Source organism: Lipotes vexillifer, unplaced genomic scaffold, assembly GCF_000442215.2.
Source record: "Lipotes vexillifer unplaced genomic scaffold, Lipotes_vexillifer_v1.1 scaffold238, whole genome shotgun sequence".
Taxonomy (NCBI): domain Eukaryota; kingdom Metazoa; phylum Chordata; class Mammalia; order Artiodactyla; family Lipotidae; genus Lipotes; species Lipotes vexillifer.
In genome coordinates, this window is record NW_006785665.1 from 2662229 (window position 1) to 2677060 (window position 14832).

General features: G+C 53.6%; 2 protein-coding genes across 3 annotated transcripts in view; one reads left to right on the top strand and one right to left on the bottom strand.

Moving 5' to 3' along the window:
* DCST1 (DC-STAMP domain containing 1) overlaps positions 1 to 3039 on the bottom strand; it is a 15815-nt gene extending 12776 nt beyond the window's left edge. The window contains exons 1-3 of one of the 2 annotated variants that reach the window (XM_007457973.1): positions 2979 to 3039; positions 2494 to 2619; positions 2133 to 2207 (exon numbers count right to left, since the gene is read on the bottom strand). In XM_007457973.1, coding sequence (XP_007458035.1) covers positions 2133 to 2207; positions 2494 to 2619; positions 2979 to 3039 — 262 coding nt within the window. The remainder of the gene's footprint in view (positions 1 to 2132; positions 2208 to 2493; positions 2620 to 2978) is intronic. The other variant, XM_007457974.1, reaches the window with a different exon arrangement.
* Positions 3040 to 3347: 308 nt separating this feature from the next.
* The window catches only part of DCST2 (DC-STAMP domain containing 2), a 12872-nt gene continuing 1387 nt past the window's right edge, over positions 3348 to 14832 (top strand). Inside the window, 14 exon segments of the mRNA XM_007458051.1 lie at positions 3348 to 3615; positions 3792 to 3962; positions 4258 to 4359; positions 4600 to 4797; positions 5120 to 5185; positions 5677 to 5890; positions 6056 to 6213; positions 6951 to 7115; positions 8572 to 8739; positions 8871 to 8971; positions 9617 to 9747; positions 11081 to 11208; positions 11569 to 11662; positions 11768 to 11908. Of these exon segments, the coding sequence (XP_007458113.1) occupies positions 3348 to 3615; positions 3792 to 3962; positions 4258 to 4359; positions 4600 to 4797; positions 5120 to 5185; positions 5677 to 5890; positions 6056 to 6213; positions 6951 to 7115; positions 8572 to 8739; positions 8871 to 8971; positions 9617 to 9747; positions 11081 to 11208; positions 11569 to 11662; positions 11768 to 11908 (2105 nt within the window).

Genomic DNA, 14832 nt, shown 5'->3' on the forward strand with positions numbered 1-14832 from the left:
GACCGGCCCTCAGCAGGAAACTGGGCACTGTGCGGTCCACACAGAGCCTCCAGCGGGACCATGAATGGGCCCCCTGAGACAGCCAGGATGTGAGCACTCGCCGCACAGAGGCGGTGGAATTCAAACAGTATCGATGACTTCAGACTTTTGTCCCTTTTCCTCTAATTCTTCTAATCCCCTTTCTGACATCAGAAGAACCAGAAGGGGAAGGAAGTGGAGAAAAACAGTGAGTGAACAGGCCGTGCCCCCTTCTCCACCGCGGGACCTCACGCCAGGGATCAGGCCTGAGCTGCGGGGCAAGGGGGCAGTAAGGAGGGAAGATGTTTGAGAATGGACGTGAGATTGAAACCTTGACGTAGACTGGATTGGACCTCTTAAACCCTAAAAACAGTCATAATTACTGAAGCAGGACTAGGTCTTCTAGATTAAAATCACCAGAAAGCTAAGGGTCTGTGTAAGAGGTCATCGGTGGGAGAAAGGTTGGAATACAGTGGTCAGGGAAAAAGTAGTTTCCTGTTGGTATCCCATAGAGGTAGATCATTCAGTGAACCGGGGATGATGCCATGTCCGAGCCCCTTGCCTGGGACAGTGTTAGGAAGGGACACGTGCTGTCGCTCTGACCAAAGAGGTGTGGGGGAAGTTGGCTGGGGGGTTACGGGAAGTTTTCTTTGTTCTTATAAGAGACATGAGGAAGGAATGTTCTGCTCTTTTGACACTCCTGTATGAGGATGTGATGCCTGGATTTGCTGCAGCCACTTCATGACCCGAAGAGGAATGATCTACAGACCAAAGACGGCAGAGAAAAAGTCAAAAGGAAGCTGGGTCTTGGTGGGTTTACTGAGCTGCTGAATTATCCAGACTCCAAAACCACTCTACCTTGAAACTTGTTATATGAGATGATAAACTCCCTCTATGATTAAACCACTTTTAGGTGGGTTTTCTGTTCTTGCGGCCCAACACCTCCTGATACGAGGTCTCCATTCAAATGTCACCTTCTCTGAGAAGCCTTCCCTGACTACTCAAGCCAGTTCCCAATCCCTTTCTATCACATCCCCCCTGGTTTACTTTTTTCATAACACTTGTCACCATCAGAAATGCTCTTGTTTATTTCTTGTTCATGTGTTGTCTAACTCTCTCCACTAGAATGTAAACTTGAAAGAGAACGTAAACTCTGAAAGAGCTGGGTGTGCGGGTGTGGGGTTGGGGAGCGGGGAAGTTGTTGAAGGGAATTAAGAGGTACAAAATTCCAGCTATGTAATAAATAAGTGACAGGGGTATAATATATAGCATAAAGAATTTGGTCAATGTCCTTATTGACCAAAATATGGCCAATATTTTATAATAACTTTAAATGGAGTGTAACCTATAAAGATATTGAATCAATATGCTGTACAGCTGAAACTAATATAACATTGTAAATTAACTGCACTTCAATTAAAAAAAGAACATGGCCAATAATATTGTAGTAACTTTGTACAAGGACTTATCGTGGTGATCATTTCATAATGTCTGAAAATGTCAAATCACTGTGTAGTACACCTGAAACTAACATAACATTGTACAGCAACTGTATGTCAATTAGAAAAAAAAAGAAATCATTATTAAAAAAAAGAAATCATTAGATTTATATTGTAGCTGTCACTGCACATGTGTATATACAAGTATGCACTATATATTACAATGTATGTATGTGTATGTAATATGTGTTATATATATTATAAGCTCTAGGAGTGTAAAACTTTTTTTAAAAAGTGCTGGGTGTTTGTCAGCCTTGCCCACTGCTGAATCCTTAGCAAGTGCACAGTTAGTGCTAAATGAATGAATGAGTGAATGAATTGAACTTATCAGGAGCAGCAGGAAACAAGACCAGAGAGGTCAGGAGAAATGGAGATTATGAATGGTCGTGGGGTTTGGACCATATCATGGGGGTAATAGGGAGTCCCTCAGATTGGGGAGACTCTAGTGGGCAAGGACTGTGTCTTCTTCTGTAGACTGGGGGCCTCTTCCCTCCTCTCAAAGGCCAAGGCAAGGCTGAGGCTACAAGGGACACTTGGGAACAGAAGAAACAAGTGCAGACTCCTTCCTGGGCACCCAGGGCTGGGCTGTGTCCCTGTCCTTAGCCCGGCACTAACCCACCAAGCTGTACAACGTCACCATCTTCTGATCTTCATAGATGTTCATAGGGTTCACCAGGAGCTGAAAGAGACCTAAGGATACAGGGTGAAGCCAAAGGTCAAAAGATGGGCCCCTACGGCTTCCCTGGTGGCGCAGTGGTTGAGAGCCCGCCTGCCGATGCACGGGACACGGGTTCGTGCCCCGGTCCAGGAGGATCCCACATGCCGCGGAGCGGCTGGGCCCGTGAGCCATGGCCTCTGAGCCTGCGCGTCCAGAGCCTCTGCTCCACAATGGGAGAGGCCATGACAGTGAGAGGCCCGTGTACCGCAAAAAAAAAAAAAAGATGGGCCCCATCCATGACGTCTGCTCTGTACTCACCTATGGCCAGGAGCCCCCCGGTGCCTGCCCCCAGCAGGAAAGCACTGACCGGAAACTCGCCCTGCTGGCGCCACAGGAATCGGCTACAGGAGACGGGCAGCCCCCAGCTCAGGAAGGTCTGCACCGCTAAGGGGTCGAAGAGTTTAGCCCAGCAAGGCCAACATACTACTCTTCCGGCTGGGGCGTGATTCATTAGGTTTAGGGGCTTGCAGCGGGGTAGAGGCTGGGGGAACCTGGATGAGGGTGGCAGGAACTTGGGGGATCCTAAAGGAGGATGAGGACCCTGGGGAACTGGGGCAGACATGAATGAGAGAAGAAGAAAGGGCTAGGCCGGAGGAGGGCACTGGATAAGGGGGTGGAGGCTGGGGGACCCCAAAGTGGGGCAAGGGGCTGGGGTCCTGGAGGAGAGATTGGGTGAGAGGAGTGGGAGCTGGGAGTCGCTGGGAGTCACTGGGAAGGGTCGGGGTCTCTGGTGACTGACTCACTGGTGTGGGGTAGTTTCCTTTTTTGCCTTTTTGCTCCGTTCTGATGAGGTCTGATGGCCATAAGTGTGCTCTGGATGAACCCTCTCTCATCCCAGAAGTCTCCTCGAAGATGTCCTTGGACGAGAGGTTCTGCTTCTGTCTCCACCGCCTCACCCACAGCCTGTCTGGGGTCTATGTCTTCGAATCCCTCTGCTGTGAAATGTGGAGATTAGAAACCTACCTATCCCTTTGCAACTGGATAAAGAATTCCAAGATACAGCAAAAGCCCTCTGGAACCTTAGAATTCGGTGAGAAATTCTAGGGCCTTTAAGAGCCACAGAACCTGGTGGGCGTCTCCTGGAGACAGGGAAACGTTTAGTCTCCACAGCCATGCCCAAAGTCATGAAGGATGCTGTGCACCCCTTGGGTGCAGAGGAGCCAAGCATGGCGCGGGCCGTGGTCCGCAGCACGGGGGGCTTTATCCTGGGCTTGTCCTTGGCCACAGCCTATGGACTCCTGGAGCTGCTGGTGGAAGGGCACAGCCCCTGGGGCTGCCTGGTGGGCACCCTCACTTTGGCCGCCTTCCTTAGTCTGGGCATGGGATTCTCCCGCCAGGTCCGAGTCACCGTCCTCCTGCTGCTGCCCCAGGCCTTCTCCAGTAAGCTTGGCACCCAGTGGAAGGGGTGGGTCCTGGGGCAGGGGCTGGGGCAGGAGGGATCTTGAGGGAGACGGCAGTTGAGGGAAGTACTCTCAAGGCTTCTGTAAGGCACTTGTACGGTATATGCCGCCATGTGCCAGGCTGGGGGCCTGGTTCTGAGGGAGCTCTCTCCCCAGAGCAGGGCCGGACACTGCTATTGGTGGCTACCTTTGGGTTGGTATTGCAAGGGCCTTGTGCCAACACCCTGCGCAACTTTACCCGGGCCAGCGAGGCTGTGGCCTGTGGGGCAGAACTGGCCCTGAACCAGACCGCCGAAGTGCTGGAGAGGGCCAGGCAGCCCCTCGTCAGTAAGGCCGCCCATCTCCGCGGACCCCCAAGTTCCCCCTCGTCCTGCACATTCTACAGTCCTCTGGCTTCATTCCTCTCCATTGGTCCTGGGCCCTAACCTCAAAGCACCCTGTTAGACCCCCTGACCCTCGCTCTCTGGCCTGCTCCACCGCCAGATGAACTATTTCCCAGACCCAAGCATCCAGGCTGCCCATTTCCCGAGTGGCAGGCTCCCTCCACTCGCTACTCCAGGGCAATGGTGAGAACCAGCCCCCAGAGGAGGAGATCCGACAGTACCCCTGCCCCACCTCTCAGGTGCCCTGAACAAGATTAAAGCCATTGCCCAGAAGGCCAAGGAGGTGGCTGACCGGGTCCGAAAGTTCTTCCGGTCAATCATGGATGGCGTGAAGCACATAGGTCAGTACATTAACATGTCTGTTTGGGGGGGGTCAAAATTCACCCAGTCTCCTCACCCTCACACCCCGTCCAGGACTTTTTGGGCCCCGCCTGGGTGTTGACTAGTTCCCACTGGATATAGCACAGCCAGGCCCCTGACCATGAGCCTCTCCAGCTCTGGGTGCTGTCCTGGTGTTCCCCACCCACCCCCCGAGAAGATGCTGCAGGACTCCTGGGTACCAGCCCCGCAGCCATCCCCAGCCAGGGCCCTGCGGAACGTGTGGTACTGGCTCCTGCACATCGGCGACGTGTGCAACTCGGAGCTGGGCAACCCTTACTTGAAGTGTGCTCGGGTCTTCGATGATGCCAAGGACAGCTGCATGCAGGTCATACCACAAGCCTACCACCTGTGTTATGTGCTCATGCCCTTCAAGCTGATGCTCTGTGGACTTGCCAGTGGTGAGAGAGCCAGAGGCTTGCCGGCAGGATTGGGGGCCCGGCAAATGCAGAGGTCAGGTGGGAGGGTGGGCCCAGGGCCCCAGTGGGGGGCAATAAATACGGGACCAATAAGGATGATGCGCCCTTTGTGGGATTGGGGGGGCAGATAGGGAGGAACCAGTGTAGAGGGTGGGGTAATAAGGAGAAGCCAAAATGTTTTGAGCCAGTGTGGAGGCTAGTAGGAAGAGTGAAAAGTCAGGGCGCCCTGTGAGAGCAAGGTCCCTGGAGGTGGGAGAGGCAGGCTGTCTCTCTGCCCCTGCTGACACTCGGTCTCGGCTCTCAGTGGTCCAGGTTTTCTGCATCATCCCCGGGTACATCCAAACCTTCCTGCGCGAGAACATCGTCACCCGTGAGTGATCCCCTCGTGGCCCTGCTGCATGCGGTGCTCCTGAGAGGTCTCCCTCCCTCCTCCTAGGATGTGCCAGCCCAGGAGTGCTCCCAGACCATGAATGAAAATGCAGGAAAGGACCTCAAGAGGTTACCCAGGCCAGTGTCCATGCTGTACAGATTAGGAAATTGGGGCCCAGAGAAGAGGAGGTGCTTCCTCAAAGCCTGACTTGAGAGCAGGAGCTGGGGAGAGAAGCAGGGTCCCCTGCCCCCGCAGCAGGTCATTGAGATGTTCGTTGTGGAGACGTAAGGCTGGTACTAAGCATGCAGCGGCTGTGGCATAGACTGTGGAGACTTTGTCCCCTCCTCAGTCCACTGTAGGTCCCAACACTGGGGGTTTCCGGCCGGCCTGTGAGCCGTGGGACCCCTGGGCTGACCGGGCCCCTCCCGAGTGCAGCCCCACTCCGTCCTAACTCTGCTTGCTTGCCTCTCCCCTGGACCCGCACACCTCAGCCGTGAGGAGGTTGATTGACCAGGTGCGTCACGAGTTTGAGTTCAACATGACAGCCACCCACCACTTCTCTGTGGACCTCAATGCCTCTCGGAGCCTGTCCCAGGTGGCTCTGGACCTCCACGAAGCTGTTAGCATGAAGCTGCACCGCGTCCGAGAGGCCTTGGCTCTGATGGGCTACACCACGCCTCTGCTGCTCATGTTTCTCTACCTCCAGTGAGGGGGTGGAAGACGGGTGTGAGGGTGGAGAGCTAGGGCTGCTGGGGGGCCAGCCCATGCCCATGGCATCCTGGGAGGCTGGAGTTTGGGGGTGGGGGAGGGTGCCCTGCCCTGGGGGGTCTGGTCAGGGGGTGCTGAGGGGCCTCACGTGTGCCCCGCCAGAGCCCTGTGTTACCGGTACCGCTACCTGAACTGGGACAATTTCGACAACATCTACATCACCAGCCGATTCCTGCGCATGGATGCCGTCCGCTCCATGGCGGGATTGCCCACGGTGCTGCCACTCAGTGCCCGTGAGGCCAGACACTACATCCAGCCGGGTGAGGGCCCTGAGGACCCGGAGACAGGGACCCTTAAGGGAGGCCAGGGATTCTCCCAACCCTACTGCCCTGCTCAGGAGTGCCATGCACAGGCCAGGCTCAGGGCGGGACAAGAGGTAGGGGAGACAGGCCAGAGCTGAAGGAAATTTCCGGCTGGGGGGAGACACAACCCTGTCTTTGGGGAGCCCTCAGTCTGAAAGGGGAAAGTAGGGTCCCTCAGAGCACGCAGACAGAGAGAGAAGGGGAAGATGATGCTTCTGGGAGCACCCTGGATGTCAGGACGGAGGGAAGGATGGGTAGGGGGTGGATATGGAGCAAGGGAAGTGAAGTTGGGGAGGCTTTTGGTGGGGGGCAGGGTGGTGAGCAGGAAGTGTGCCTGTGCTGATATGGAGGTGATGCAGCTGGGTAGGGGTGGGCAGTGCTGTCTGTGAAGTGGGGGGCCAGGTAAGGGTATCAAGGATGCCTCAGGAGGGAGGGTTCCTAGAGCCTGGAATAGGCCACCAGGCCCAGGTGGAGAGCTAGGCCTGCACCTCTAGCCATGGAGCCCCTGCCCACAAAGAGTGCTTCCCACCTTTGCCCAGGGGTCCTCACAGCTTCCGCATCTTCCAGATGAGCAGATAGGCTCCAGCTTGATCAGGGGCAGGAGCCGCCTCCAGGAGGGAGATCTCTGTAGGAGCTGGGTTCTGGTGGGTGGGAAAACTGGGGAGCATCCTCCTGACCAGCTCTCCCCTACCCAGGCTCCATCTTCTTGTCCCAGCGGGAGCAGATTTTTTACATCCTGGCAACCTTCCACCTTATCCGGCACCTCCTCCTCATTTTCCTCCTGGTCTTCTTGGACTATGCCATCTTCTGGGTCCTGGACCTGGCCCGGTACCAGCTGCAGGGCGAGATCGTGGCCCGCAGTGAGTGCCTGAACCTCCTTAGCTTCCTCAGTCCTGGGGGATTGCCTGAATGTCCCCATGTCACTCATACTTACCAGCCCCTGACATTGCCACTCCTCCAGCTCTATCCTCTGCCTGGTAACCCCTGTGCCCAGTCCAAGATTATACCATAACAGAATAGCTAAAAACACAAGCTCTAAAGTCAGACTGGCCTGGGTTCAAATCTCAGTAGTGTCCTTTACCAGATGGTGACCTTGAGTAACCTTGCTGAACCTCCCAGACCTTCAGTTTCCTCATCTGAACCATGGCACAATCATGGTAGCAACCTCTCTGGGTGGCTCTAAGGAGTAAATGAGACCACATGTGCTAAGTGGCTGGTGGACCTTTGACTGAGTGTGTGCCACAAACCACAGAATAGAATTAATCTAATCCTGTATACCAGAGGCCCAACAGAAAAAGTTAAAAAAAAAATACCCAGAACATGGGACTTCCCTGGTGGCACAGTGGTTGAGAGTCTGCCTGCCAGCGCAGGGGACATGAGTTCGAGCCCTGGTCTGGGAAGATCCATGTGCTGCAGAGCAACTAAGCCTGTGCGCCACAACTACTGAGCCTGCACTCTAGAGCCCACAAGCCACAACTACTGAGCCCACGTGCCACAACTACTGAAGCCCGCACGCCTAGGGCCCGTGCTCCACAACAAAGAGAAGCCACCGCAATGAGAAGCCCACGCACCACGACGAAGAGTAGACCCCGCTCACTGCAACTAGAGAAAGCCCACACGCAGCAACGAGGACCCAATGCAGCCAAAAAAAAAAAAAAAACCCAAAACAATCCATAAAACACTTAGTTCAGTACCCGCTACACAATCAATGCTGAGCAAATGCTTTATTTCTTTTTAATTTTAAGTTTTAATTTTACTGAAGTATAGCTGACTTACAATGTTGTGTTAATTTCTGCTGTACAGAAAAGTGATTCAGTTATACATAATATATGTATTATTTTTCCTATTCTTTTCCACTATGGTTTATCCCAGGATATTGAATATAGTTCCCAGTGCTATACAGTAGGACCTTGTTTATCCATTCTATATATAGTAGTTTGCATCTGCTAATCCCAAACTCCCAATCCTTTCCTCCCCCAAGCAAATGCTTTAAAATAAATGCTTCTGGGTGGTCACAGAGTCAGGGAATGGACTCACCATTAAGGTCATTTCAAATCTGGTAGCCTGGGAAGGCAGACCAGGCACCAGTGCCAGCCAGCTCTGGACCATGGAGCCAGTCCCAGGTGCCAAGGGCTGATGTTAGGCCCCAGGGCACCATGAGGGTGCCTAGGGCATCCAAGGCCCCTGGCTGAGGGCCTGGGGGCCATCTCTATGCCCTGCACTGTCCACTCTCCACCCTCCAGAAAGTATGGCCTTTCCGGCATGGTGGAGTGGGCAGCTGCCAAGAGCATCCCTCACACTGTGTCTTGGTGCCAGGCCCTGTGCTAATATCTATAACTGTGGAAGGCACTGGCTCTACTGGGAAGATTTACCGCGACCTGGTATCGGCATTTGATGTCCTGCAACAAGGCAACATCACCATCTTGTCCCAGCGCTGCCTCCTGCGGCCCTCGGAGCCCAACACCACTGGTTACATAGTCATCGGTATCCACACCCCTGAGGGCACTGGGGGAATAGACACCATTCAGGGAAGGAGGCAGCAGACTGCTGAGGGTGAGCGTGGCTGGGACCTCATGCCCTCCAGCAGTGGCTTACTGTGTCTGCTCTGCCCCCAGGTGTCATGTATGGCCTGTGCTTCTTTGTCACTTTGTTTGGCAGCTATGTCAGTCGCCTGCGGCGGGTCATCTGTGCCTCCTACTACCCATCCCGGGAGCAGGTGAGGGGTCCGCGGCCAGTTCCTGCCCCCCTCCCCAGGCTGCTAAGCTCATGGCTGTCTGTCTTGGTTTGGGGGAGTTAAGAGGCCTTCAGCAGCCCAGCTCTCTCTCCGCTGGTTGAACCCCAAAGCAAATGATCTGGACTGCAGATGGCAGAAATGGTGCCTCTTGGGGCAGGGCTTTCTGAGACAAAGCTTGCCTCCAAAGTTTTGTTAAAACCCTGGGGGGACAGGAGCCATGTTAACATGTTGAGGTGTGAATGGAAACTCACCATTTGTTTACTCATTTATGACTCCCTCACTGAGCATCTACCGTATGCCAGTTACCGTGCTGGCCTCAAGGATGCCAAGGTGAACCAGACACAGTCTTGAGGCAGGCCGGACAGGCTTTTGACCAGATGTTACAATGAAAAAAGTGTTTTTATTAAGGAATGAATAAAGTGCTATGGAAACCCAGAGGAGGGAATGGGTGAATCCACCTAGGGAAGTCCCAAAGTCTTCCCCCAGGAAGGGGCATTGAGCCAAGCCTAGAGGGATTCATAGGAGTTGGACAGAAGGCAAAGGTAGGGAGTGAGGCAGGAGCAGAGGGCATTCCAGGTAGAAGAAACAAGATCAAGGGGACCCCTTCCTTGACCTCCCCTCCAGCAGGAGAGGATCTCCTACCTCTACAATGTACTTCTGAGCCGCCGAACCAAGCTTTTGGCTGCCCTGCACCGATCGGTGAGGAGACGGGCAGCTGACCAGGGCCACATGAGTGTCCTCCAGGTGCTGGCCAGGCGGTGAGCCCACTGTCCTTCCTTATATGAAGTGGGGTGAGAGTGGGTAGAAGAGCCAGAGGTCAGAATGGATCACTGTCCTTCCTAGGTGTCCAGAGGTTTGTTTGAAGAGGGTGCTCATTCCATGGCTTTCATGCATGAATGGATTGGGAAAGAGAATTCTTAGGGGTGGGGAGTGAAAGGAGGAGGAGGACAGGAAGCAGAGATGTTGTTGCTATAGTCAGAGGGATGGAGGTTTGCCTGCATGAAGCGCTACCCTTGGTTTGGAGGGTGGTGCTAGAGGAGACCAGGGTTAGTTACGCTGGCTGGGCTGGCCTCCTTTTTCTAAAAAATTAATTAATTTAAAAATGGAAATATAGTTGATTTACAATGTTGTGTTAATTTCTGCTGTATAGCAAAGTGATTCAGCCACACACACACACACATAAACTCTTTTTTTATATATATTCTTTTCCTTTATGGTTTATCACAGGATATTGAATATAGTTCCCTGTGCTATACAGTAGGACCTGGCTGTTTATCCATTCTATATATAATAGTTTGCATCTGCTAACCCCAAACTCCCACTCCACCCCTCCCTCACCCCCCTCCCCTTTGGCAACCACCTGTCTGTGAGTCTGTTTCTGTTTCATAAAAGTTCATTTGTGTCATATTTTAGATATCATGTATTAGCCATATCACATAGTATTTCTCTGTCTGACTTACTTCACTTAGTATGATAATATCTAAGTCCATCCATGTTGCCGCAAATGGCATTATTTCATTCTTTTTTATGGCTGAGTAGTATTCCATTATATGTATGTACCACATCTTCTTTATCCATTCATCTGTCCTTGGAAATTTAGGTTGTTTCCATGTCTTGGACACTGTGAATAGTGCTGCTATGAACATAGAGGTGTATGTATCTTTTTAATTAATTAATTAATTTTTGGCTACATTGGGTCTTCATTGCCGCACACGGGCTTTCTCTAGTTGCGGCAAGTGGGGGCTACTCTTTGCTGCAGTGTGCGAGCTTCTGTTTGCAGTGGCTTCTCTTGTTGTGGAGCAGGGGCTCTAGGCGTGCAGGCTTCGGTAGTTGTGGCTCGCAGGCTCAGTAGTTGTGGCTCACGGGCTCTAGAGCACAGTCTCAGTAGTTGTGACACACCAGCTTAGTTGCTCCATGGCATGTGGGATCTTCCCAGACCAGGGCTCAAACCCGTGTCCCCTGCATTGGCAGGCAGATTCTTAAGCACTGCGCCACCAGGGAAGTCTCAGGGGTGTATGTGTCTTTTTGAATTACATTTTTGTCTGGATATATTGGGCTGGCCTGCTTAGTGTCTGGGACCCCTCTCCTCAGGTGCTCCTGCCTGGCTCCGTTTATCAGCCACTCTAGGCAGCACCAGACCTACTGCCTGGGCTGTGGGCAGCCACAGGATGAGGGGGACACAGAGAATTCGGTGTCCTGCAGTACCCCAGGCTGCCGAGGTGAGACTCCTGGGGAGTATGCCTCTCCCTTCTGGGACTCACCACATTTGCGTATGACAATCAGCTGTTGTCCTTCTTTTATGGACTTCTCCTGTACCTCACCTTTTGTACCCCTCCCTTCATTACTATGCATGTCCTCATTTACACAGAACCCTCAGGTAGCTCATTTTCTCTGTGAGCCTTAATCCTCCGGTGCAAATAGAATTTATATGCAAGTGGCATTGCAGCAACTCCCTAGTGTGCACCGCTTGATGAGGATGGTCCTCCCAAGGGTGGGGTCTGGGAGGTAAGGGCTGAAAGCTGGGGAGCACAGTGGTTGGGGGGTACAGGTTTACCTCCTTTCCTCCCGGCCTCCTCCAGGTCTCTTCTGTCTCACCTGCTTCCGCCTCCTGGACAACACCTGCTCCGTGTGTGCATCTCCCCTCTCCTACCAGGGGGAGCTGGACCTGGAGCTGTGAGTCTCCAGTGACATGGGGTGGCCGGAGTCTGTGGGGGCAGTGGGAGCAGCCACCCCTCCCCCAGGACCTCTGTGGGCTACTGAGATGGGAGGCTTCTCCAGGGACTCCAGTGATGAGGACGGCCCCCGCCTATGGCTGGCGGCAGCTCGCAGAAAGGGTCCTGATCAGGAGGCGTTACTGCAGCAATGGCTCCAAGAAACGCTGGGCAGGCCCCTCTTATCGGATTCCAGCTCCGAATTCAGGTGAGCAGAAAGCTGAAGGAGTTGGGGCCTGGGAGGCCTAAGATGTTCTGACACATTTACCAAGGGCTTCTTGGGTGCCTGGTCCTCTGCTAGAGCTGGAGATGGAGATAAAGGGAGGGGAGGGAAGGGAGGCTTGCCCTGGAGGAGCCCACCAAATGGTGGGGGAGAGTGACATCAAATAGATCAGTGACAAATGTGGAGAGCGCCCCGATCAGGGAGTGAAGCAGGCTCTGGGCAGCACAGAGGACAGAACAACCAGTTTGGGATGGGGGGATGTTAATGAAGGCTTCATAGAAGAAGTGAAAAAAGAGGTGGGTTTGGGGGCACCCTGGGGGTTTGTTAGGTTGAGGAGTGGAGGAGAGCATTCCAGGGGGTGGCTTTTGTGTGTGAGTTTGGAGAACGTGAGACACTTAGGAGGTGCGCGGATGCTCCGGGGTGGGCGGAGCTAAGGGAGACGTGTATGTGTGGCCGGGTGGAGACCGCAGAGCATGCTGGGAGATGAGACAGGGAGAGGTGGGAGAGGGCCTCACTTTGCCACCTGAAGATCCTCAGTCAGAGAGTGATATAATCATATTTGTCTTTTAGGACAGTAAGCTAAGGAGGCAGAATGGAGGCTGGGCAGGAACAGGGAGACCAGAGAGGAGGCCGTCTTACCTCAGGAAAAGTTGGTGATGGCCTCAGGATTTAGGTGCTGAGAATGACAGGGAGTTTATGCTTGGGACTGAGCGGTGTTAAGGCAAGAGGAGAAACAGGTTCTGCAGAAACAGGAATGGCCCAGTTCGAGAACTTTGAGGTATCTGTAGGGAATCCAGCGGGAGATGCCCAGGGGACAGTTAGAAAAAGGCAGGGCTCTGGGCCAGAGGTGTCTTTTGCGGGGGGGGGGGCGGGGGGCGGGGGTTGACTTAGAGACTGTAAGAGAGAGGATGAGCTAGATCACCCTGGCAGAGGGCAGGGCAGGAGAGGAGGGGACAGGGACGGAACTCTGAAGGGCTCAATCACAAGCCAAGGAGGGGAGAGGCTCAGGAACAGAGAGCCAAGCATATCAAACACTGTGAGATGATCAAGCAGGATGAAGCGTGAAGATTGGCCATTGAATTTGGCAGTTGAGAGATCCTTGGAGTGGCTTGTGGGAACATTTCTCATGGTGTGGGGAAGGCCAACACCAGTCAATGGGTTGAGGCGGGGGTGACTGGTGGAGAAGACTCAGAAGCAGAAATGGGGTATGCGGCTCTGCGTCACTGTTGCAAGAAGTCTGAGAATTCTTTTTCTTTTTAATATAAGTGCTGTAGTCAAAAAAAGGAAGCTTGATGGTAAAGAGGAGGGAGTTAGCTTCATAGAACAAAAGAGTAGCTTGGGGCTTCCCTGGTGGCGCAGTGGTTGAGAGTCTGCCTGCCGATGCAGGGGATGTGGGTTCATGCCCCGGTCCGGGAAGGTCCCACATGCCGCGGAGCGGTTGGGCCCGTGGGCCATGGCCGCTGAACCTGTGCGTCCGGAGCCTGTGCTCCCCGCGTACCACAAAAGAGTAGCTTGAAGGGAACCTAAAGGATTTTTCTTTATCCAAGTATAGGGAGATTTGAGCATTTCAGAGGTGAAAAAGAGAGCGCTGGAGAGGGATGCCAGAGAGATGGGATCTAAGGCCAGGTGAACAGGGTGGCCTCAAATAGGAGCGGGCTCGCCTGAGGCAGGAGGGGAGAGGGTATGTTCCTCTGAGCAGAGCAGAGCCTGCTCCAGTCTGGTGGCCTTGCTTTTCTCAGGGAGGGTGGGGGGCGGGGGTAGGAGGCAAGCACACCTGCTAAGACAGCAAAGAAGGGGTCTGGGAGTGGAATAAAAGTTTCAAGGAGTGGGTGGTGGAGGCTGAAATATCTGCCTTGGGGACTGTGCAAAGGAGCCAGTGGGGGAGGTTAAGAGATTTCCAGGTAGCATTACAGGCTCAGATGAAGTTGAAAACCATAACGTGTAATGACTGACTCCAGTGCTCTTGGTTATGCGGTTTTTTTCGAGCAAATGTGGTAGACATGAACAGGATTCCAGGGTTGACGGTTTTTTTGGGGCAGGTCAGGAGAAGGATAAGATGGGGAGAGAACTGGGGTGTCTTTAGTCAAGAGTGTCTGAGATGACTGACTTTGGGGAAGAGAAGGCACTGAGACCCCAGGGGGCAGTCTTAGGTCTATGTCTCTACAGGGGTGTTAGAGCAGAGGCCAGGAGGGACACAGAGGATGGACCACGCCTGGGAAGAATTCGGGGATAAATGAAGAGAGTGGCCAAGGTTGAGGGTGAGGTCCGAGTGGGAGCAGAGGTGAAGGTCATTATGGCCAAGGAGGTTGAGGACTGAAAGGCCAGAGTGTTGGAAGAGTCCATCCACTAGTGAGGAGGTGGCTGGGCCTCGCCAACAGCCCAAGTCTGGTACCAGCACCCTGGAGGGGTATGGCAGGGTGTCTGCGAGGCCTGGGGAGATGGCCGCAGTCCAGGGGTGTAGCTGCCATGGCAGCCAGGGGCTTTGCAATACGCCACAGGCCTGCCGAGTTTGAGAAAGGCAAGCAACCTCCACTCGGGAGGGCTGCGAAGAAAACTTTCCAGTGGTCACATTCCAGGGCGAATGGGGCACCGGAAGTAGTAATGAGTTAAGGGGTTGAAGGGGAAGCAAAGTTTTATTTTTAGAGGTTCCAGAGGGCTCAGTGAAGTTAAAAGCTGGGTCGCCAGAGGGGATAGCTTAAGCCTTGAGCGGCTATTATTCCCAAGGTCACTGCTGGTTCTGCCCTTACTACCCACATGACCTTGGGCAAATCGCTGCCCACTCATCTCTCAGCCTAAAATCAGAAGCTATCTACAGCCATGAGCTGGTTTGCCTTGGGGGGCCTGTGAGAGCAGCAGTGGCTGGTAAATAACAGAGCCAAATCTGAACAGATGGGGCAGGGGCAGGAGGC